Genomic DNA, 24,566 nt, shown 5'->3' with positions numbered 1-24,566 from the left:
AATAGAAATATTTAATATGCATATGTAGAGCCTTCAGGCCCAAATCATCAGAGGGATACTGTTAAGTGAACAGGTTGATGTTTAGTGTTTTATAGAATTTTCACATATCACTTTCATCCTCATTTGCAATTTCTCTATTAAGAATAGAAATTATGAGATTAATTTGAAAACATTTTCACTGATATTTTCCAATTTTCGCTAATCATGGAGGTTTCACTGTTGGTTCTATTCTTAAGGCTGAGTTTTATGCTTAAAGCAAGAATTCAACCACTTTGGTACATATGACATATTCAGCTCCTCTCCAAAATTACAGTATTCACTCTGAACACAGAATGAATTTTCTGAGAAATGACAAGTGAATTGGTTAATTAGTTTATGAGTTAAAATAAATGGATCCTTTCAGAAATGAAGCACCCATTGTCTGACAGTTTCTTTATCCTGAATAATCTTAATAATGGAATAAAAGACACTTGAAACTGCTCTTGTAATTAAACTCACCAAAAAAAAACTTGTGAGCAAGCTACATTTGAAGACTTTTTTAGTATTAATGGTAACTTTTTCACATTATTCTTCACAATTAAAAGTTTCTCCTTCAGCAGGGACTAACAAATTATTACAGAGAATTCCACATAGAACTGTGCTCTTTCAAAGCTGCCATCTGTCACTGTTCTCAGTGGGGCTGTGATCATAGCTTGACCACAGTTAGGTAGCCATTTTGAGAAGAATGTCTATTTCCCATTTTTCTTAATGGACACACTGTATCCAAGCAATTTACCTGCTCCACAGCTGGGGCCCTTTGCATGGGTCTGTGCTGCCTTTCACTTCTACAAATCCTACAGTGACTCTAGCCCCTAGCTTTAGTGTTTTGAAAGGTATTTCAACGACATTTGGTTCCAATTACACTGATTTGCAATAGATGAAATTCATCTCAGACCCATACTGAGGCTTGGAGTTGCTGTTGGAAGAGGGGCAGGAAGTTAGACCATGGAAGGGTGGCTTCCAGACACCCTGTGTGAGGCGGAAAGCATCTCCACACCAACCCAGTAGGTATGTGCATAGGGGACATAATATCTATATGTGCATTCTGTGGCTTCAATGTTTCCCTCAAGTGGATGGAGTCAGTAGGCAACTGGGGCTAAGGGAACTGGTCTTGTTTAGTCTTCAGAACAGAACAGTGAGTGGGGATTTGATAGCAGCCTTCAACTACCGGAAGGGCAATTCCAAAGAAGATGGAGCTAGGCTGTTCTCAGTGGTGACAGATGACAGAACGAGGAGCACTGGTTTCAAATTGCAGTAGGGGAGGTCTAGATTGGATATGAGGAAACATTATGTCACTAGAAGGGTAGAGAAGCACTGGAATGGGTTACCTAGCGAGGTGGTGGAATCTCCATCCTTTAAGGTTTTTAAGGCCCGACTTGACAAAGCCCTGGCTGGGATGATTTAGTTGGTGTTGGTCCTGCTTTGAGCAGGGGGTTGGACTAGATGACCTCCTGAGGTCTCTTCCAACCCTAATCTTCTGTGATTATATGATTATATGGGAAGGAAGCAGTGTGCTGGAGACCTGAACTATGCCCTAGTTTGAGATGGATGGATTTTCCTACTCATTTCCCCTACACTTCACCCATATTAGAGCCAACTTTCTTGAGTTCATGTGGATGAAGTAAGTTTCAGCCAGTAAACTTCTAGCTTCTTAGAATTATTGCTACTGTTTAAGTCGGGTTTCTGATAGATAGGAATAAAGCCATGTTACTTTATTTTAAAAAAAAATATTGTGGGATTCATTTTGAAAGGTCCAAAATCCATAATTAAATGTCACCCATACATAGGAACATTTTACACAAGACCTTTCCCATTTTTTATCTTCTTAAGTTTTTTATCTCCTTTCTGATGTTGGCATCCAGAGGATCTTTTGAAAGGGCAAACAAAAGAGCAGGGGAAAGAGCACAAACCATTTTCACTACTAAGGCTATTCAATCATAGCCATTAACTGTAACTGAGGTTTTGGACTGTTTCCTAGATTTGTCCTCTTCACTTTCCACAACAGACACATTTTTAACTTCTTTTAAAATTTACAATTTTAGGGTAGGTCTTCACTAGCAACGTTAAAGTGATGATGCTGTAAAAAAAAAAACCCACCCCTGTTAGGGGAGTAGCTTTTCACACCCCTGAGCAAGAAAGTTTGTGCTGTAAAGTGGCAGTGTAGACAAGGCTTTAGAGCCTGAAGTTCCCTTTTCAGTAACCAAACTGATACAGTAAAAGCAGTAGCAGTGTAAACTTCTTATTTGCCTACACCCTTTTCCAGAGGGTAGAACTCAAAGAGTGAGAGGACAGTCAGTATACATGACTATTCTGAGAGGTGCTGGGGCCCTTAATTCTGACTGCCTTCAGTGGAATCAGAAGGCACTTAGCACCTGGCCTTTCTGCTGACATTTAAGAGTGGTTCCTAGAACCATTTAGTAGTGGTGGTTTTCATGCTGTTTATGAAAGAATGGAATAGGCATACGACCATCTAACAGTCATCCCATGGCACTGATTTTTGGGTCACCAACAAACTTGTCAAAATGCTTGATAATTTTGTAACACTGTTATTGTAAATATATATAATCTCTACCTGATTAATATTTCACATTTTAAAAATGATTAAAAGCAAATTAAGTTAAGTGAATGATTAAAATTAAAAGACAAGAAATAAAGATGAGGAATACTATTTATTTACTTCCAATCTAATAAAGGAAGAATCAGCCATTTATGATCTGTTTGAGGAACCTAACTTTTTGCACTGTTATTTTGCCTTTTTTTACATTAAATTTTTATAATCTGGATACAATCCCACAGAGTTTACCTCAGTCTATTTCAGGGGTCAGCAACCTTTCAGAAGTAGTGTGCTGAGTCTTCATTTATTCACTCTAATTTAAGGTTTCATGTGCCAGTAATACATTTTAATGTTTTTAGAAGGTCTCTTTCTATAAGTCTATAATATATAACTAAACTATTGTTGTATGTAAAGTAAATAAGGTTTTAAAAATGTTTACGAAGCTTCATTTAAAATTAAATTAAAATGCAGAGCCCCCCGGACCGGTGACCAGGACCCGGGCAGTGTGAGTGCCACTGAAAATCAGCTAGCGTGCCGCCTTCGGCACGCGTGCCATAGGTTGCCTTCCCCTGGTCTATTACTTACCTTGCCAACATTTCTTTTTCCTTATTGGAAGCATATCCACTGCTACTGAGTGACTTAATTGGAGAAGACAGGAAGTACAGCAAGTGATTGGTAAAGTACTGGTCAACTAATGGTAGGAGAACCTAGGGAATACAGACACAAAATATACTTTTATCATCTACATACATTGTTAAGTATACCAGACAGCATTCCAGTACAGCACAGTCCTTCACACAGACTTTTCATTTTAGGCTTTATATTACAATTGCATTTTTTAGTTTTAGTCATTAAGATTATAAATGAAAATCTCACATATGACAAATTTACACAAAAGTTAAGCCAAGCAACAAATAGCCTACTCTGAGATGTCAGAGGTATCTTAATGTAAATATATGGGAACCTCTGAAAATAGGGACAGCAGAATATTAACAATACAAGAGATATTGGGATATTATCTCATCAGTTATCTGCTGAGCAAAACCATTAGAATTGCCAGATTGGATCCATCTACTTTACTATGCAGCTCCCAACAATAGCCAGCATCAGTGAGGAAAGTGTACTCTCCATCTCTTTCTATAATATACTTTACTGTCCAATATGTGTTTGCAATGTTGGCTGTAGCCATGTTGGTCCCATGATATCAGGTCTGCTCAAACCTGAAGAAGAGCTCTGTGTAGCTTGAAAGCTTATCTCTTACACCAATGGAAGTTGGTCCAATAAAAGATATTACCTCACCCATCTTATCTGTCCAGTACTTGTCAAAGGCCATGGATCTCCAAGGCAGGTCCATGGGGTTGCAGAGTGAAAGCATTATCCTGCACCCTTATGCTACAAGGTCAGATAAGGGAACTGCATCTAGTTCCCCACAACTAGAGGCCACACCCACTAATTCAGCAGGATCAGATGACAAGCAGCAGACTGCTGATTGGACACCACATAATATAAAGCTTCCTGTTCTTGCCCCACCCTTTGTCTGAGCACCACGTCTTTTTTAGTCATATCGCTGCCCACCCTGAGACCAATCTCCTGCTCCCCAAGTCAGTCTCCTGATATGCCTGTACCCCATCCTGCTAAGCCTGTCCCTGAATTTGCCCAATATCAATACTGACCAGCCTGCCCCTGCGCTCTGCCTGTTCACTGATTGCCATTCTCCCATGGACTGATATCCCAGCAGCTGAACTTGCCTGCACCCTGGATTATGAAACCTTCGAATGACTAGACCATGCATATTGACAACACCTACCAACTATCTGGCTTCAGATATGGTCTCGAGCCCCATGGCCCTGCTTGCTCATAACAAGCATGAAAATATTATCCCAGAGCAAGACATCTCTTCCTTATCCTAAATGACGATGAGTTTATGTCTCAAAGTATGAGGACTGATAGCCCTTGTAACTGCAAATTCAAGTGGACATGCCATTCCTATGCATATAAATATTGAATCCTGTTATAAAATGCATACTAAGCTATTTGCTTGAATAATATCCTGAGGCAGCAAGTTCCAGAAATTACTTATAAGTTCCACAAAAGAATATTACATTTTATCTGTTATAAATATATTGTCTTTTAATTTCATACTATGTCCCTTATCACTTAGCAAAATAATTTCCAGAAAGAGTGCCTTAAAGCAATACCTCTGGAAAGGTCACTTGCACTCTCTGACTCATTACCTACCTATATAAATGGGAAACAGATATTCCATTACATGCATGCAGAGCTGGAACATTGGAGATTCTGTGCTGCTGCTGCTGCATTGCCACTGGAAGCTTAGATGAGGTTCCTACAGGACCACCATGTAAGGGTGGCTTGGAAGGAAGTACCGCATAGCAGGACCTCATAGCCACCAACTTTTCAAACTGCTTAGGGGTGCTCGAACCCCAGCTCTACCCTAGGCCTCGCCCCACTCCACCCTTTCCCCCAAGGTCCCACACCTGCCCCTTCCCACCCCTTCCCGCCCCCCCCTCCATCCCCTCCCGCCCAGTTCTGCCCCCTCCCGGAGTGTGCCATGTCCTCGCTCCTCCCCGCCTCCCTGCACGCCCAGAAACAGTAGTTCGCGGTGGGAGGCACCAGGAGGTGCTGATCCGCAGGGTCTGCTGGTGAACAGGAGGTGTGGGGAGAGCTGGTAGGGAGGCTGCCGATGGATGCTCTGCACCCACCATTTTTTCCCATGGATGCTCTAGGGCATGGAGTCAGCACCTATGAGCCCACTGATTGGCTGGCACCAGTATTTAAATCAGGAAGCCATGAAGGTGAGCTGTCTGAGCAACAACACAGACTGCCTGTCTGTTTCTGCTTCAGACACTGCTTGCAATAGACACTAGACTCTGGCTTCCAACCCTTGTTTGTCCTTTGCTCTTCGACTGCTGTCTGCAACCTGGTACCTAATCCTGCCTGCATACTGATGCCTGACTCGATTTGCCCTCTGGACTGTCTTGGACTCTGACCTCCCTATACCTGACTCAGACTGACTCCTGCTCTGACCATTAGGTCTAACCATCCTTGCCCCAATTGTTACACATACTAAATTCTGTATAATAGCAGGAGTTTGAGTGCATTCCTTGAAATATTAAGTCACTCACTTTGGCAAAGAATTTAATTTCTTGGTCATGTGGCGACTTCTCTGTTTTTCCACTGGTGACAATGGCTTCTGCAAGGATACAATCAACACAAATGTCAATAAGATTGAGCAAAAATCTAATTGTAAATAACTCTGCAGTCCTTTGAAATAGCCTTACACACTTAATTTTGAAGCAGTACAAGTAAAGCAGTATAGACACTCCAGCTGGCAGGTTCAGCAGATGCAACAAGTATTGCATTTGCATTTTTTTTTAGAATAAATAATAATCGGAATCTTGTGGTATATTTTCTCAAAAGCAACGGAAGTTGTCATATGTGCAACTCGGGATAATGGGTTTATTTTTTCATTGTAAAGTTTAAATATTAACCACTTTTATGATGTTCAAAATAAAAACACTTGAGAAACTTACCCAAATGTGCAATGAACTCTTGAGCAGAATCAACATATTTTAGAATCTTCTTCAAAAACTTAAATGCAAACCTCTTTTCCATTGATGATGCATCCAAATCCATATCTTTCAGACCCCTAGTTCAGAAAGGATATTACAAAAATGTTACAAATTATCAGATTACTATGAAGCTTTCCATGACCTTTTTATTGTATTACCTAATCAAGGTACATTTTCATAAATTAAAATCCAGCTTTCATAGCAACACTCTTTCCAAATAGCTATTTCTACAGCAGTAACGGTTTAAAATAAGCCTAAATTTCTCAGAGGGATTTTATCCTTTTCCATTAAAAAGTTTAAAAATCATGCACTTCAATATCATGACTTCAGAGAGCTATGATCATATTTTACAAATCATAGACTATCAGGGTTGGAAGGGACGTCAGGAGGTCATCTAGTCCAAACCCCTGCTCAAAGCAGGACCAATCCCCAGACAGGTTTTTGCCCCAAATTCCTAAGTGGCCCCCTCAAGGATTAAACTCACAAGCCTGGGTTTAGCAGGCCAACGCTCAAACCACTGAGCTCTCCATCCCTCAGAAAGTGTCTTCATTCTGAGCCTGATTCAGTCAGATGCTGGCTACTCAATTTCCACTGATTTCAGTGCATGGTGAAGATGCTGAATATTGCATAGGAAGCAGATAGGGGCCTAAAGTGGGAGTTAGGTGCCTATTATCTAAGTCTGAAATTTAGGTGGCACTGAGATCCTCAAAAACCCTGCTCAACTCTGAAGATGCCTCTAGTGCCTAAATTTGTACCGTAAGTTCCTGCTTCTGAGCATGTGCACAATAAATCATTCTAGACACACAGGTGCCTATGCCCCAGTGGGATCCTCAAACCAGGGGAAGATAGGTGTTCCCCCACCTTTCTCACCTGTGGGGCCTAAGCTGGTAGGTGTCTTCAGAGCAGGCCTAACTCTACACAAAATGGCTGGAGACAAGAAACCCTCCTTGAAACCTTTTGCCCATTGGATAGGATAGCACTAGGCTATGGGATATTCTTTGTGGGTCTCTCACAATCTCGCCTGTTGAAAGTATTTTCTGTGTATTAAAAATTAAACATACATGGGTCTAGAGAGTGAAAAAAGCTCATAGCCAAGTGATTAGGACATTCAGCTGAGTGGCAAGAAACCCCTGTTCAATTCCTTCTTCTCATCAGGCAGAGAGAGGAACTGAACTGAGGTCTAGGTGAATGTACTAACCAGTAGGCTAAAGGGACTCATCTTTCCCTCTGCCTAGCTGGCTTTTGTGGATCCCACTTTTAGGCACCTATCTCCCCATGCATTGTACAGGCAGCCCAAGCCCCTAAACTCAGAGTTCTGGATTCCACTGGGTGCCTAGAGATCTAAATTGTAGGTGCTACAAGACTCGGTGTTGCAAGGCCTAAGTCCTTTTGTGGATTTGAACCTTAAGGGTTTTTTTGCCTTGTGGTACATATTGTTTAAGCCATATCTTTGAGGCATCATTCAGGTTCTCTATTTAAATAAAGACTAATGGGGGAGAGGGGAAAATTTGTATTAAAAAAATAGACAGGAAACTATAACTGTCAAAAGGCCATGCATTGATTTAAGACAAAAACAAATTAGAATATTCTAGTTACAGAGTAAACTTTCCCTCCCTGAAATTTTCATGCATTGTTTGCCTAATTTATTTCCCTCACAGAAGTCATATAGCTCTATCAATTTATGCCTTTGATTTGTTTTTAAGACAGACTTGTATTTACTTTCTTTTATTCTGCTTTACCTCTTTGTTTTTTCTACATTTACTTTGCTTACTACTTTTTCATCATCACTGTATACTTGTTTATTCTCCCTCCACTGTTAAATGCATGACAGTTTATACATTTCCATGTTCTGCTATTTAATTATTTGATTTTGTACAACCAAATAACTCTCTATATATTTGTTCCATCATGTGGTGTATGATTACAGTAACAGTGAGTATCTGGCAGCTATTTATGCCTTATAGGCCTCTTCTGCTTCATGATCTCTCAGTGTACAATGCAAACAAATAAGTTTCCTTATTTTTCCTGAGGCATAGTGAATATACTCTTCTTGACTTTATATTATGTTATGATTGCTAACTGATTACATGTAATTTCCTGGAATATCAAGGACTTGATAGCTTCATTAAATGGCAAAGAATCTTTTATCATAAGAAAAAAGAGAGCAGCTGTCTTCCAAATTCATTTACATGGAATGAAAGCCACTTAACTTTAAAGGAACATAAATTGTTTCTAATACGTACCCTCATAAAGCCTAAGAAATTATTTCTATACATCCTATTTCATAAGAACATAAAAGTCCAGTTTTCTTCAAATGTGTTCATTTGAAGAAAAAGAAGTCAATTGTTAAAGCAAAGGCACATACGTTTATAGAGTACACATACTATGAAACCTAACCAATCCCAATTACAAAGAACGTAGCTCTTTTCACAGTTTAGCCCAACAGTTGTCTGATTGAACTGGAGTAACTGCAAGCAGGGATTTCAAAAGGTATTACCTTTATATATTATATTTTAAAGAAAATATTGGGAAAAGGTTATTATCTATTGGTGAAATTCACCCAGATACAGTATGCTGCCACAAGGCCTTCACACCACGTCAACCTCACATAGGGTTGTGCTGGACTAGCAGCTATCCTCTATGTGCCATCAAAAAGATTTCCATGCTGCCCCATAGGGGGCAGGTCAGGGGGATGACTGAAGATGAATATTTTAGCAAATCCATTGGTGGCACCAATACCCCATCCAATTAGTACAGAGGGGCTTCAATTTCTACTCCTGTACATAGGCTACAAAGTGACTACTCAAAGGAATGGGCGTGCTGTACCAAAGACTTGCAGTTTGGCTTTGGAATTTGATGAATTTAATTCTAGCTGCTCTGATCTCCACTCACAAAGAGCCTAAATATTTGAGTTAAGTGGATTTCATTCAGTAAAAATAAAGGACTACAATTTTTAAGGCCCTATGATATAAACACTTATGCACATGATTTACTTTAGTCATACAAAAATAGTATCATCGTAGCCAATAGGAGTACTCTTGGGAGTCAAGTCACATCAGCTGTGTGTTTATTAGTATTAATTTATTTGAAGCTGAGTCTGTGTTTTCCCTATAGGCATTCATTTTTTGAAGAACAAACTAAATCTATCTACCTCCTCCAAGTTCAGAAGAAAAATGGTTACATACCTGTATTGTAACTGTTGTGCTTTGAGACGTGTTGCACATGGTTATTCCACTTCAGGTATGTGTGCACCCAGCACACTGTAGCTGGAGAGTTTTCCCTAGTGGTACCTGTTGGGGTGGCACAAGTGATGTGCATCTCTTCATGCATTCAGGTGGGGGCATAAAAGACAGAGGTGCCCCAGTACCATCTCAGTTCCTTTGCACTGGAATTGTAATATAATGGACTCTGAAGCACAGTTCAGGAGAGCAGATCATGGAATAGATATGTGCAACACATCTAAAAGAAAAACAGTTACAGGTATAGAACTGTTTTTTCTTCATCATCTGATTGCACATACCTATTCCATTTCCATGACTCCCAAGCAGTTGTCTATGGAGCAGAGCTTGGAGTCTATTGAAAAACAACTGCAGAACTGCCTTCTGAGAATCTACATTGCTTCTGGAAGCCAATGAAATGGCACAGTGCTTGATAAAGATGTGAACTGGAGACCAAGTCACTGCTCTACACATATTTAGTATTGGTATGTTCTTTTAGAATGCTACTAAACTGTCTGTGCACTTGCGGAATGTGCCGTCAGCTTGGAAGGTGGTTTAGAATTTGCAACATCATAACATGTAGAAATTCAGATGATCCAATCAGAAATCTGTTGTGAGGTATCCACTTGCCATTTCATCCTCCCTGTACATGAAAAAATATTTGAGGCAAAGAACGACAGCCAGCGAATGAAGTTATTCCTCACCCTTGTGTGAATGTGGTTGGAAAAAACCCCGTAGGTAAATAGATGGTTAGTTGAAATGGAAATTAGTACCTACCTTAGAAAAAAACTTCAGAGGAGGTCTTAAAGCAACATTATCCTTACAAAAAATAGTATAAAGTTGGTCTGCCAATAATACTTGCAGTTTTCCAACCCTATAATCAGAAATAAATGCCACCAGAAAGGCTACCTTGGGTGATACTGTGGAAGAGGGCAAGAAGCTAAAGGCTGAAAAGGAAGACCCATTAGAGCTGACAATATTAAGTTTAAATCCCAGGGGAAAGTAGTTCTTTAACCTGAGGAAAAAGCCTGGTTATTCCCTTCAAAAAATCTGATTAGCAGAGAGCTGGAAAATATCAAATGACCTTGAAACAGAAGATGAAAAGCTGAAAGTGCAACCAGGTGCACCCTGAGGGAGCTTATCTCTCCGATGTCGCAAATACTCTAGAACATCCTGAACCCTTGCTTCACCAGGAAGAACATTCCACTTGCCTGTCCACAGCAAGAAAAGATTCCCTTTGTGTGGGTAACTCTCTCTGGTGGACAATTTCCTATTGTTCAGTAAAGTTCTGCACAACTAGTGACCATTCCTTCCTCCTCCCTCCCCCCCCCCGCCCCAGTCTAGCCACTCAGCAGCCATGTTGTGAGGCTCTGAAGATTGGATTTAACACAAGGCTGTGATTCTCGAAAAGCAGTCTATATCCTGAGGCAGAATCAAGGGCAGTCATACTGACAACTTCTGGAGGCCTGAAAACTGGTGCTGTTGTGTCCAACTAATATTAGAGCTTGAGCAATTAATATTAGAGAAGCATGATCTTACTTTGTTTTGAGAATTATCTAAGGTATATCAAGGGTATGAGAGGGAAGGCACAGAGATTCATCTTCCACGAACACAGGAACATGTCCCTGATTGAACCCAGGCTCTGACCCACCGTGGAGCAGAATCGATGGCACTACTTCTTTTGCTTTGTAGTGAAAAGATCCACAGTCTGCGTCTCCCAGGTCTGAAAAATCACTCGTACTATATTGATTTTTAGAGACCACTTGCGATCCCTGCTGAAAGACCCACTGAGATGATCCTCCAGAGAAATTTGAATCCCTTGTAGATGAGACACCGGGATTGATATCTTATTCTGAATGCAAAAATTCCGGAGCCTAAAAGCTTCCTAACAGATCTGATCTGGCTCCCCATGTCATAATGCTGTCATATTGTCTGTAAGGATTTGAACAGAGTTTCCCCTTATCTCAAAGATTTTAAGGCCGGAGAAGATCATGATCATCTAGTCTGACTTCCTGCACATCACAGGCCACAGAACCACACCCACCCACACTGGCTGAGTTACTGAAGTCCTCAAATCTTGATTTAAAAAGACTTCAAGTTACAGAGAATCCACCATTTACTCGACTTCAAGCCATCAAGTGACCCATGTCCCACACTGCTGAGGAAGGTGAAAAACCTCCAGGATCTCTGCCAATTTGACCTGGGAAAAAATTCCTTCTTGACCCCCATTATGGTAATCAGTTAGACCGTGAGCACATGGGAGGGAGACCCACCATCCAGACAGCTGGGAACAAATTCTCTATAGTAACTCAGAGCCCTCTCCATCTACTGTCCCATCTCTGGCTGTGGGAGATATTTGCTATAGGCCATATGCCATTGTAATTAACCTCATCATACCATAAACTTATCAAGCTCAATCTTGAAACAAGTTATGGTTTTTACCCCCACTACTCCCTTTGGAAGGCTTTTCCAGAATTTCACTCTTCAGATGGGGTGACGATGCGGTTCTGGCAGGACCCAACTGAGAGTGCCAAATCAGGACCAATTGCTTAAACAGGGCAGTCACAGCCCTAGGCTGGGGTTTTTCCACCTCTAAGGCAAACCAAACCAGCCAGACAAAAGGGATTTCGGTCTCACCCCACTGGCTAACCACAAGTCACACAAGCAATTTCCTTAGACACTCCAGTCTCCCAGTATCACCACCAGTGCACCCGTCCTGGAGATGAATGGTTATGAAAACCAACACCCCAATAAAAGAAAAAGGTTCTCTCGATCCCAAAGGACCAAGCCCCAGACCCAGGTCAATATACACATCAGATCTTACCCACAAATCACGCTGTTGCCAATCCTTTAGAATCTAAAATCTAAAGGTTTATTTACAAAGGGAAAAAGGTAGAAATGAGAGGTAGAATTGGTTAAATTGAATCAATTACATACAGTAATAGCAAAGTTCTTAGTTCAGGCTTGCAGCAGTGATGGAGTAAACTGCAGGTTCAAATCAAGTCTCTGGAGTACATCCCCCGCTGGGATGGGTCCTCAGTCCTTTGTGCAGAGCTTCAGCTTGTAGCAAAGTCCCTCCAGAGGTAAGAAGCAGGGTTGAAGACCAGATGGAGATGATGCATCAGCCTTATATAGGCTTTTCCAGGTGTAAGAACCTCTTTGTTCTTACTGTGGAAAATCACAGCAAAATGGAGTCCATGTGACTGCAGACAAGTCTCTGCATACCTTGCTGAGTCACAAGGCGTGTCTGCCTTCTCTCCATGGGTCAATTGTGTAGCTGATGGTCCTTAATGGGCCATCAAGCAGGCTAAGCAGAGCTAACACCAGCTTGTCTGGGATGCTTCCCCCAGAAGCACAGCACTAACTTGAAATACAGACAGCATAGAGCCAACATTCATAACTTCAACTAAAAATGATACAGACATACAGACAGCATAATTATAACCAGCAACCCATAATTTGGTCTTAGACACCTTAGATGACCCCCTTTATCTAAGATTTGGTGCCACTACAGGACCTTGGTTGCAACCCATGTTCTATATGGTCCCCATTTATATCAATAACGTCACAGATGGTTAGAAACCTTCATCTAATTTCAAGCCTAAACTTGTTGACCCGCCAGGTATATCCATTTGTTCTTGTGCCAACATTGGCTCTTAACTTGAATAACTTCTCTCCATCTCTGGTGTTTGTCCTTCTGTCAGGGACCCAGACTTGCATGCCAAACTAAAGAAGACCAGAGTCATAGGAGGAAGGGGAGGGAGAAGGGCACTCCTTTGCAGATGTTTCATTGGACTTTCCACCAGTTCAAGAAGGATATCAAGGATATCAAGAAGGATATTACTCTTGCAGGTACATGAATCAACCAATCCAGAGGATGTCATATGGACAACTGATGGATTTTTAACCAGTCTTGTAGACACCTTAGGTGTCACCTAGCATGCGGAGTTACATATGTGCAAGAAGCCATGTGTCCCAGAAGCCTTAAACACTTTCTCACTGTTGTTTGCAGGTGAGCCTGGAGCAAGTTGCATAACTCCAGAATTGCTCAGAACCTGGTCTGAGGGAGGCATGCCATGGCTGATGCAGAGTCTAGAAGCACCGAGAATCACTCAATTTTCTGTACAGGATAAAGGATTGACTTCTCTGTTTTTATAATCAGGTGCAGCTGGGCAAGCAGAGTCTGGATTTTCCTGAGGCCTGGAATGCCCCTGAATTAAACAATTGTTTAGGTAGGGGAATATCTGAATGCCAATTCTGTGGAGATAGACAGCTATGATGGCCATGCATTTGGTAAATAGTCTGGGAGCTCATGAGAGGGAGGATAGTATATTGGTAGCGATGGCCCGATACCAGCATGCTAGATGGAGGTGACCTTTTGTTCCCAATGCACTGAGTCAAGCTGTGCAGCCTTTCCTCCCACAGATGGCTCAGTACCGTTTTCTTTTTCACATAGACAAGGGGAAAAGTTCCTCCTCCTTCCTGGCTGTAGTTACCTATTGTCATCTCCCAAGCAGCTATCACACACTTTATCTGGACACTTCCCATCCTTGGATGGGTATCATAGATTTGGCAGTGTACTGCAGATGCCTCAGTGTCCCTGCTTTCAGCTGGAGGTGCCACTACCACCCTGCTCTGTAGTGCCTCTGGTTCCCTGATAATGATGGGCAGAAACCTTATTTCTGGCTCAGTTGCAGCCAGGCTGCTGACGGAGACAGACATGTCCTGCTTACTCCAGCCTGCTGACTCTGCTGCCAAGCCCGGTGATGCCCTGCTCGCTGCGGAACCTGTGTCTGCCGCAGACCTGCCAGGACTGATGCTGGCCACTTACGCGGAGGAGACGGAAGATGTCCCATGGTGCCATGTACACCCTGAGTGGAGGATAGAAAGTCGCCCAGGGACATCCTACTTCAATCTGGCTGTAGCGCTGCCTGAAGCACAGTCGGCGTGTTGCAGCTGGATTCTCCACTGATGCAGTGGCGGACCACTCTGCCAACTATTAGGGCCCTGGGTCAGGACCCAGTGGAGTAGGGTGGGCCAGCCCCCTCCCTGGCACCCTACACCTGCAGTGGCAGCCTCCCCTCACCAGGTCAAGAGGCCTGCATTTATCTGTTGTCTGCCAGAGCTAGGGTGCTTGGCTCCTGGGTTTTTGCTCTGTCCCTGCCTGAAGGGCTCAGATCTTAATTGACTAATGTGTTTGCTCTGCCCCTCTTTAAAGGGTCCAGAGCTCATAGACAGCTGGGTTCACTCTGGCCCCTGCCTAACAGGCCCAGAGCCGGCAGACCACCGTGTCTGCTCTGGCCCCTGCCAAAAGGGCCCAGAGACCACAGACTAAGGTGTTTGCCCGGCCCTGGCTTAAAGGGCTCAGGGACTATAGGTGGTTGGCTGCTCAGCCCCAGTCTACTGGTCCTGGGAGACCCTGCTTTTGCCTAAGGGCCGGAACCAACTGACTAACTGGGGGATCAGCCCTGTTAGACCGGTTGAGACACTAATGCATAACACTGATTCCCCTGATATTTGGCAGCAGTCCTGATGGTGCAGTGAGGCCGTGTGGCCTCCCTCCAACCCAGAGTGGGAGGGACGACTACCACACCACTACACCCTCTCATAGCTTGGAAATGCTATGTGCAAGGGAGCTGGACCGGAAGGCTAAAAGGTAAAAGATAAAACAGGGTCACAAGAAAATTGTTCATCTCTTTGCTGTTTGGATTCTTGCAAGGGCTGGAGCTAAGAAACAAGAAAGCAGAGAACTCTAAGGTCAACCTGAGTTAAGCCCCGAAAAGACCATCCAATGCTGACAGATTATTACATCTCTGTCACTTTTTAGAACCATAGATTGAACTCATTTGTCGCATAATGTTGCCTTCTTGTATCATTAAATAAGTCTTATTTATTTTTCTTAGTTAATAAACCTTTCATTAGTTTATTACAGGATTGGCTACAGGTATTGTCTTAGGTGTGAGATCTAAGGTACAAATTGATCTGGGATAAATGACTGGTATCTTGGGACTGGGAGCAACCTGAATATTATGTGATTTTTGGTGTAAGTGACCATTTATCACTAAGGCCTGGTCTACACTAGGACTTGAATTCGAATTTAGCAGTGTTAATTCAAATTAACCGCGCGCCCGTCCACACCAGGAAGCCATTTCATTCGACATAGAGGGCTCTTTAGTTTGAATTCTGTACTCCTCCCCGACGAGGGGAGTAGCACTAAATTCGACACGGCTATGTCGAATTAGGCTAGGTGTGGATGCAAATCGAACTTAGTAGCTCCGGGAGCTATCCCACACTGCACCACTCTGACGCTCTGGACAGCAGTCCGAGCTTGGATGCTCTGACCAGCCACACAGGAAAAGTCCCAGGAAAATTTGAATTCCTTTTCCTGTCTGGACAGTTAGAATCTCATTTCGTGGTTGGACATCGGGGCGAGCTCAGCAGCACCGGCAGCAATGCAGAGCTCTCCAGCAGAGGAGTTCATGTAATCTCTGAATAGAAAGAGGGACCCAGCATAGACTGACCGGGAAGTCTTGGATCTGATCGGTTTGTGGGGCGAGGAGTCTGTGCTTTCGGAGCTGCGCTCCAAAAAACAGAATGCAAAGACCTACGGGAATGTCTCCAAAGCCATGAGAGACAGAGGATACAGGCGGGATGCAACGCAGCGCCACGTGAAAATCAAGGACCCCAGACAAGGCTACCAAAAAATCAAAGCGGCAAACGGATGCTACGGAGCCTGCCACCACTGCCCCACCAGTGACCGTGGACTCTGACGATGGGACAGTGTCGACGGCCAGTTCCTCGGCGATGTTCGCGGACGGGGAAGATGAAGAAGGGTTTGTGGAGGACGAGGCAGGCGACAGCGCTTACAACGCTGGTTTCCCCGACAGCCAGAATCTCTTCAGCACCCTCACGGAGATCCCCCAATAACCCTCCCCGGCCGTTAACCCGGACCCTGAATCAGGGGAAGGAGTAGTCGGTAAGTGCTTTAAACATGTAAACTTTTATTATTAATGGAACAGGAATCTGAACTATGTGTAAAGGAGGTCTCTCTATATATGGAGATAGAACAGAAATCCTCCTGGGAGATCTCCACGAAGCTCTCCTGGAAGTAATCGAAAAGCCTCCGCAGGAGGTTCCTGGGGAGAGCTGCCTTATTGGGTGCTCCGTGGTAGCACACCTTTCTGCGCCAGGCTTTCATGAGGTACTCAGGGAGCATTGCCTCCCCGAGCACGGCTGCATAGGCCCCTGGTTTGTGCTGGCTTTCACGCAGCATGCGCTCTCTATCTCCTTCAGTGACCCTCCTTAGGGCGATCTCGCTCTGCGACTCCTGCATCTAATTAGGAAAATTACCGTAATGTTACGCCTGGTCCAAAGTATTTTAAAAAAATCTCCGGACAGACGGCGTAGCAGAGAGTCGGCACGCTGCTGCGTGACAAGCGTAACGGAAAGCCAAAGAATCAAATGGACGCTCATGGAGGGAGGGAGGGGGGAGAATGAGGATGCAAGCTATCCCACAGTTCCCGCTGTGTCCGAAAATCATTTGCATTCTTGGCTGAGCTCCAAATGCTTCTAGGGTCAAACACAGTGTCTGCGGTGGTTCAGGGCATAGCTCGTCAATGTACAGCCACCCCTCACCCCCAGAAGGAAAAGGGAAAGAAATAGTCTCTTGACTCTTGTAAATGTCACCCTATGTGTACTGAATGCTGCTGGTAGACGCGATGCTGCGGCACACTACGGTAGCATCCTCGCCCCCACCTCCCCCGCCTCATGGGTGACTGATGGTGCAAAATGACTGGTACCCGTCCTCATCATCAGCCTTGCAATAGATGGTGTAGTGCAATAGGACTGCTACCTGTCCTCGTCATCAGCCCATAAGTAGACGGCCTGCTAACCGTCTTCATCATAGCAACAGGGGGCTGAGCTCCATCAGCCCCTGCCCTTCATGTGTAAAGAAAAGATTCTGTACTGCCTGGACTATCATAGCAGCTGGAGGCTGCCTTACCCTCATTTCATTTCCCTAACAAGTCACTGTTTCTTATTCCTGCATTCCTTATTACTTCAGCATACAAATGGGGGGACATTACAACGGTAGCCCAGGAAGGCTGGAGGAGGAGGGAAGCAACAGGTAGGGTTGTTGCAGGGGAACCCCCTGTGAATGGCACGCAGTTCGTCATTCCTGCGGGATCTGACACAGAGCGGCTGTGCTCTGTAGTTCTCTGATACACTGCAACCCTAGTACAGTTGCCTCATATTCTAGGCGGGACTGTTTCTATTTTTAGATACCATAAAGGAGGGATTGACTCAGGGAGTCATTCCCAGTTTTGTCTTTTGCGCCCCCGGCTGATCTCGGCCAGGGGCACCTATGACAGCAGCAGAAGGTGTAGTGCAATAGGACAGCTACCCGTCATCACCTTGCCAATTTACATTGGCGTGGTTGATGGTGCAATATGGCTGATAACCATCTCTGCTGTCATGCAAAAGCAAATGAATGCTGCTGTGTAGCACTGCTGAATCGCCTCTGTCCGCGGCATCTAGTACACATATGGTGACAGTGACAAAAGGCAAAACAGGCTCCATGGTTGCCACGCTATGGCGTATGCCAGGGCAATCCAGGGAAAACGGGCTCAAAATGATTGTCTGGCGTTGCTTTCCCGGAGGAAAGAATGACTGACTACATTTACCCAGAACCACCCGCGACAATGAAATTTGCACTATCAGGCACTGGGATCTCAACCCAGAAGCGCAAGGGTCGGGGGACACTGCAATGGGGTGGAACAGAGGCAGAGTTTATGCTTTCAGGATTGCCTGCTGCAGGAGTGCGGACGAGATAGGTGCTGTGCATGGTGTTGTTCACAGACACAGACTAGACTGTGTTCATTGTTCGGAAAAATGTATCTTTGCAAGGAATTCACTACCTTTTTCCCCATCACACAGCTTCGACTGTCTCCAGACCTGCCACAGCATCCCCCTCACAGAGGCTGGCAAAGATTAGGCGGTGAAAGAGAAAGACAGTGGACGAGATGATCGCTGAAGTTATGGGGTGCTCCCGAGCCGAGGCGGACCAGGAGAGCCAGTGGAGGGAGACCCTCTCTCTGTACCAGCGCTCACACAGCAAATGGGAGGAGAGGTGGCGTGAGGAAGACAAGCAGGTGACTCAAACGCTGCTTGGACTAATGAGGGAGCAAACAGACACGCTCCGGCGCCTTGTGGATGTTCTGCAGGACCGCAGCCAGGAGGACAGAGCCCCCCCGCAGTGTATCTACAAGTGCCCTCCCCCGCCACAAAGTCCCATACCTCCCGTCACCCAAAGTAACCAGAAGGAGTGGCGCCAGGGGCCGTGAAAACTGTCACTGCACCCCAGCAGAGTGCTCAAGTACCCAAAAGCTCTCATACCCTAATTTTTGAGAATTCCTTCCCTTCCTGACTCACCCTAGCCCCAATCCCAGTTTAATCCCCTGACTGTCTGGTTAATTAACAGCAAAGTATTTTTAATAATTACTATAATAATTTAATAATAATTTCCATCATGCTTTTTTACACAATGCTGCGTTTGAAGGGGTGGGTGGGTGGTTGGGTGGGGAAGGGGGTAGGGTATTGCATAGGACAGTCACCTTTAGCAGGGTACAGAGACGGGGGCAGGATCAGCAGCAGGTCACACACACAGTGCAATCAGTAGGCACCCTGGTCGGTATGGGAGGTGGTTTGCAGGTTCTGTGTGGGTGGGGGGGTACGTGACTTTGTAGCGGGGGAGGGTGGTTACAGATCTCATGCAACGGTCCCTGTCCTGGACCACAGAGCCACGCAGCAGAGGAATCTGTATCCGTCCTCCCCCGCCACAAGGCCCCATAGCTCCCGCACACAGAGTCCCAAAAAGGAGAGATGGCAGGCTCCGTTGAAACAACCAGTCCGGCACTGCAGACCGCTCTGGGAGCAGGAGCCTGTCATTCCTCGAGTTTAGAGGTGGTCTTTACATCACCGCACACCCTACCCAGCACAGTCTGCGTCCCAGTTTCAACCCTTTAATGCAAAGTCATCAATAAAGAAACCTTTGTAAAGTTACAGTGGAACATGTATTTTATTTTTAAACGTGTGTTGGAAGTGGGGGAAGCGGGGTGGACGGGGTATGTAACTGCAGATGCTGGTCAACAGTAACTTGGTAAAGAAACAGGGGCAGGTTCAGCTTCTCTGTAAAGAAACTGAACAGTCACAGGTCACGCTGCTCGCTGGTACTTGAAGAGTTCCTTGTCGCTGTGCAAGGCGCCTGCATAGGGCTTCACGAGCCAGGGCATTAGAGGGTAGGCTGGGTCCCCGAGGATCACTGTAGGCATCTGCACATCCCCAACAGTTATTTTGTGGTCCGGGAAGAAACTAACTTCCTGCATCAGAGGGGTAGCCGTGTTAGTCTGGATCTGTAAAAGCAACAAAGAATCCTGTGGCACCTTATAGACTAACAGACGTTCTGCAGCATGAGCTTTCGTGGGTGAATACCCACTTCTTCAGATGCAAGTGGTGGAAATTTCCAGGGGCAGGTTTATATATGCAAGCAAGAAGCAAGCTAGAGATAACGAGGTTAGTTCAATCAGGGAGGATGAGGCCCTGTTCTAGCAGTTGAGGTGTGAGATGGCAGGCTCCGTTGAAACAACCAGTCCGGCACTGCAGACCGCTCTGGGAGCAGGAGCCTGTCATTCCTCGAGTTTAGAGGTGGTCTTTACATCACCGCACACCCTACCCAGCACAGTCTGCGTCCCAGTTTCAACCCTTTAATGCAAAGTCATCAATAAAGAAACCTTTGTAAAGTTACAGTGGAACATGTATTTTATTTTTAAACGTGTGTTGGAAGTGGGGGAAGCGGGGTGGACGGGGTACTGCTAGAACAGGGCCTCATCCTCCCTGATTGAACTAACAGTCGTCACGCTGCTCGCTGGTACTTGAAGAGTTCCTTGTCGCTGTGCAAGGCGCCTGCATAGGGCTTCACGAGCCAGGGCATTACAGGGTAGGCTGGGTCCCCGAGGATCACTGTAGGCATCTGCACATCCCCAACAGTTATTTTGTGGTCCGGGAAGAAACTAACTTCCTGCAGGCATCTAAAAAGAGCAGAGTTCCTACAAACACGCGCGTCATGAACTTTGCCTGGCCACCGACATTGGTGTTGGTAAAACGTCCCCCATTGTCCACCAGTGCTTGCAGCACCATTGAAAAGTAGCCCTATTTCTCAGCAGCTGACTGTGGAAGAGGTGGACGATAAGGTGCGAGGAGTTGACAACGGCCCTAACTGCAGCGGGCTCCGTTCTCGCAGTGCTGTGGCGCCCGTGCTGTCACTGAGCAGAAAAGTGCACGAACAGATTGCCCGCAGGCGCTTTCAGGGAGGGAGGGAGGGCGTGATTGACGGTTCAATGATGACAGTTACCCAAAACCACCCTCGACGCATTTTTTCCCCCAGCCTGAATTGAGGGAAATCCCAGAATTCCAATGGGCAGCGGGGAGTGCGGGAACTGTGAGATAGCTTCCCACAGTGCACCGCTTCCAAAGTCGACGCTGGCCCCGTTACTGTGGACTCACACAGTCGAATTAGTGTATTTAGTGTGGATACACAAATTTGACTTCATAAGGTCGATTCCACAAATTCGACTTAAGTTGATTCAAAATAGTCTTGTAGTGTAGACATACCCTAAGTCCAGCTTGCCTGGGTGGCAAAATAGACTTGAGAGCCTAAGGGGACTGTATGACTCCAAGGTAAAACTGTTATAGTGATCCAGAAGTTCACATTTGTTACTGGCTTAGTAAAATCTAATTATAGAACGGATCACCAGTTTAGGGTGTCTGCCCTGCTTTTTGACACACTGCCCTGAGGTAGGCACTCATGGTCATGAGCCCCTCCAGACAGCATGACAGTGGTGACTCCCCAACCCACTCCATTTTTCTTATAAACCCCTTAATTTGAATTGCAACTTCAGCATACTTCATATCTCCTTTTTTCTGAATTTCCTCAAACTTCTTTCAGGGATCACTTTAAATTTTTGCAGTAATTCTTTTTTAGGTAACTCTCAATCTTTGTAGTTCTCTCTGTTCATATGGATGAAAGTGACTAAGGCTTTCCCTAGCAGAAGTGGAGCCAGACACCGTACCATGTCTTCTTGCCCCACCTTATTCAATTCACATCCCATTTCAAAAGCATTTAGAAATACGTTAATGTCATCCCCTTCACTAAAGCAAGGAAACAATTTGGAGTCTATGTGGCTCCCCCAGACTAGGCATATGAGGTCTGGCTCCACCTACCAGATCAGTTTTGCTGGCACAATCTCTCCATCTCGAGCTGATGTTGACGCTCCTTCTCTCTCTCTCTCATATCTTGCTGCTTGACCGGGGGCAAGCACCTCTGAGTTGCTGTTTGTCCAGGGGCTACAACAGTGTACACCAGTTACCAAACAGCCTTCACAAAGCAAAGTACATTTATTCTTAGGGCAAAGCATCACACTGAAAACATATAAAAACTACACCAAGTCTTACACGCTTAGTAATAAACATACCAGAAATTGCCTTTCAGTCTTATGGGCCCTACTAGGCCAAAGTGATTCCATCCTTTTAGCAAGATTGGGGCCTCTCATTGGACAGAATGTCCTGTCCATTTTCTCACTAAAAAGGAATGCCCTGAGTCCTTTATATATACACCAAGTTCTTTGTTTGTCTCTTCATCTTTGGAAAATCCATTCTGAACCAGTATGTGCAAACCACCCGTAGTGGTGCTGCTTCTCCAGAGCTGGTTACAATCCTGGGGTAATCACCCCTTATTGTTTTTAGTTCTGTAAGAGCTGTGGTAACTCTTCCCCATAGCAGTAGCAGATTCACACAGCTATGAGGTAGCTGTGGTAGTGCACAGAATGGACTTCCATCTTGAATGGTCCCTGCAAGTTTTCTTCCTTTGCCAAGAGTCAATATGGGAGGGTTTAGGCTTCTTAAATCCCACAAAATTGAATCTTCCAACCTCTTTCATGGTTGGCCTCATGCCCTACTTCCTTCAACGGCAGCTCTATAAACCTTGTATAACGGTACCTTCTTGTGCACATTGGACATGACCCCATTTTTGCAGCTGTCTTGTTTTTAACTGGTGCAAGACTGCAGCTTGGCAGGATCAGCTAATTTGTTTGTGACAAAATCAACCAATGGATGTTAAGAATATGCCATAACTTTTGTTGAAAAAAAAAAAAGTTTGGTTTCCTCTGCTCAGCTGTTTTTAATAACCATTTTTCTGCTCCATATAACAGATATGCCATCACAACTGCATTGAACACTCATCTTACTTTTCGCACAGACATCCTGTCACCAAAACAGAGGCCACTGAAGACACTGAAATCCAGCATGTAACTTCGTTGGACACAGAACCTTCTGCTATCAACTACCAGTCTTCAGGGATCTTACTTCTCCACCATTCAGAAGGAGACTGTCCCTCTCCCAGGTGCTTGGAAAGTCATCACTACTGATAAATGGTGTCTAAGCACCATGGAACTGGGTTGCATGTTCCAGTTCTTTTCTATTCCTTTCCCCTTCCACACCCCTCTTCAGCGACCCCCTCATGTGTCACTTCTTCTTTAAGAAATCCAACCACTTCTTCATGTAGGAGTTGGTATCATTCCATAAAGTAGTTTCTTAATCTTATGTCCCTGGATTTTTGTGTTCTCTTTTTAAAAGATTAGCAACCACAGCACTTGGCTCTATTTTGCCTTGGTGAGGGCCATATTAAATAATGGGTATAAGGATCACTGTACAGGACAGACCCCTTGCAAGTTAGACAGTGCTTAAATCCAAGAGACTTGGACATAACCAAACTGCCCAGTGCCAAGTGAAACAATCACGGAGAAAATAAGAAATAAAATATTCCCAAGTGGGAAACAATAGGTAATTAAACACTAGCATTATAACAACTATTTACAAGAAGAAGAAAAAAGTTTCTTCAGAGGAAAAAAGGAGAACCAGAGCAACAGCTCCTGGAGAGCTCCAACAGTGCAGTGAGAAGGAGCTGAGGGGGTGCTGGGATGGCTTCGCCCATTATTCCTTGGCCTGGACGTACAAGGAAAGGCACAGTGCATGTGCCACAGCGATGGGTACCGCTAAGGAAAACTCTCTTGGCAAGTCCACACCTGAAGTGGAAGACACATGTAAAATCATCTGAAATGGAATAGACATGTGCAATCACTTGAAGAAGAATCCCACTTACCAGACCATTTTAGTTTACAAGAAATACTGAATGCCATGAAATATACAAGGCCTTAAAGGCTCTTTGTCAGGTAATGTCTTATTGAATTTTTACCAAAAGAATATTATTTAACTTATGAGGTTCTTCCCTTCTGGTATAATAATTCATTTTTCAATGGTTTGGCCTCATGCAGTATTGCAAAAATTAATTTATTTAACCGCAGAATAAGTAATTCCCTAGTGTTCATCCTCCCCTCAGATAAAATGATGCATATCATAGTGTCTTTCATAAGTTCTGCCACTTTGCATAAACAAGATATGCAGGGATGCACACCGAAGAGTCCATTTGTCTTACAGATTAAACATAACCCTACAGACAAGTTATAAAAATTCAACTCAAAGAGTTATTTTATGCATATACATTTCTATAGCATTAGGCCACAAAGCCTATTTCCCCATGATCCTTACTGACAACTGCTAGGTGTTAATTTATGAAGTTTTGAGCTGTCTGCATTGTTTGGTTTAGATCGTATTATATTTTGTATTTGTCACGAACTATAAATCTTACCTATTTGTGCTATCCCTAAAATAAAAAGAAAAATAATTTTCTATGTTAAGAAAGGACTGAAATTATAATTTTCTTTTAGTTACAAATAAAATACAAAATGGTAATTATGTTGTTCATAATTAACAGAAAGAGTAGTGAGAGAAAGGAATTAGCAAGAATGAAGGTATTGGTAAGGACATATTTTAAATAAATACACAGCTTACCTAGATACAACAATGCCATTCATTTGAAGGAATTTAAATAGCTCTTGTGCCTTCTCCCGGTCCCGAGATTTCTCCTTGGCTGTCAAGGTGTCATAAGGTACCAGTAAAGGATGACTACCTCCTCCTTTGGAAAATTGAGAGAACTGTAAATTTTTCTATTGTAATGTTATTTTTCAAATATAAAGGGACCTACATAATTTACAT

The 24,566-nt window shown here is 44.1% G+C and overlaps 1 protein-coding gene across 1 annotated transcript in view; it reads right to left on the bottom strand.

Moving 5' to 3' along the window:
- Nucleotides 1-24,566, bottom strand: part of RYR3 (ryanodine receptor 3) — a 637,001-nt gene that overhangs the window by 182,312 nt on the left and 430,123 nt on the right. The window contains 4 exon segments of the mRNA XM_039536203.1: nt 3,179-3,300; nt 5,737-5,804; nt 6,145-6,260; nt 24,363-24,486. Of these exon segments, the coding sequence (XP_039392137.1) occupies nt 3,179-3,300; nt 5,737-5,804; nt 6,145-6,260; nt 24,363-24,486 (430 nt within the window).

This window comes from Mauremys reevesii, linkage group 4 (genome assembly GCF_016161935.1).
Source record: "Mauremys reevesii isolate NIE-2019 linkage group 4, ASM1616193v1, whole genome shotgun sequence".
In the NCBI taxonomy this organism is placed as follows: Eukaryota; Metazoa; Chordata; order Testudines; family Geoemydidae; genus Mauremys; species Mauremys reevesii.
The sequence above is the reverse complement of the archived record's forward strand: the minus strand, read 5'-3'. Positions and strand labels throughout refer to the sequence as shown.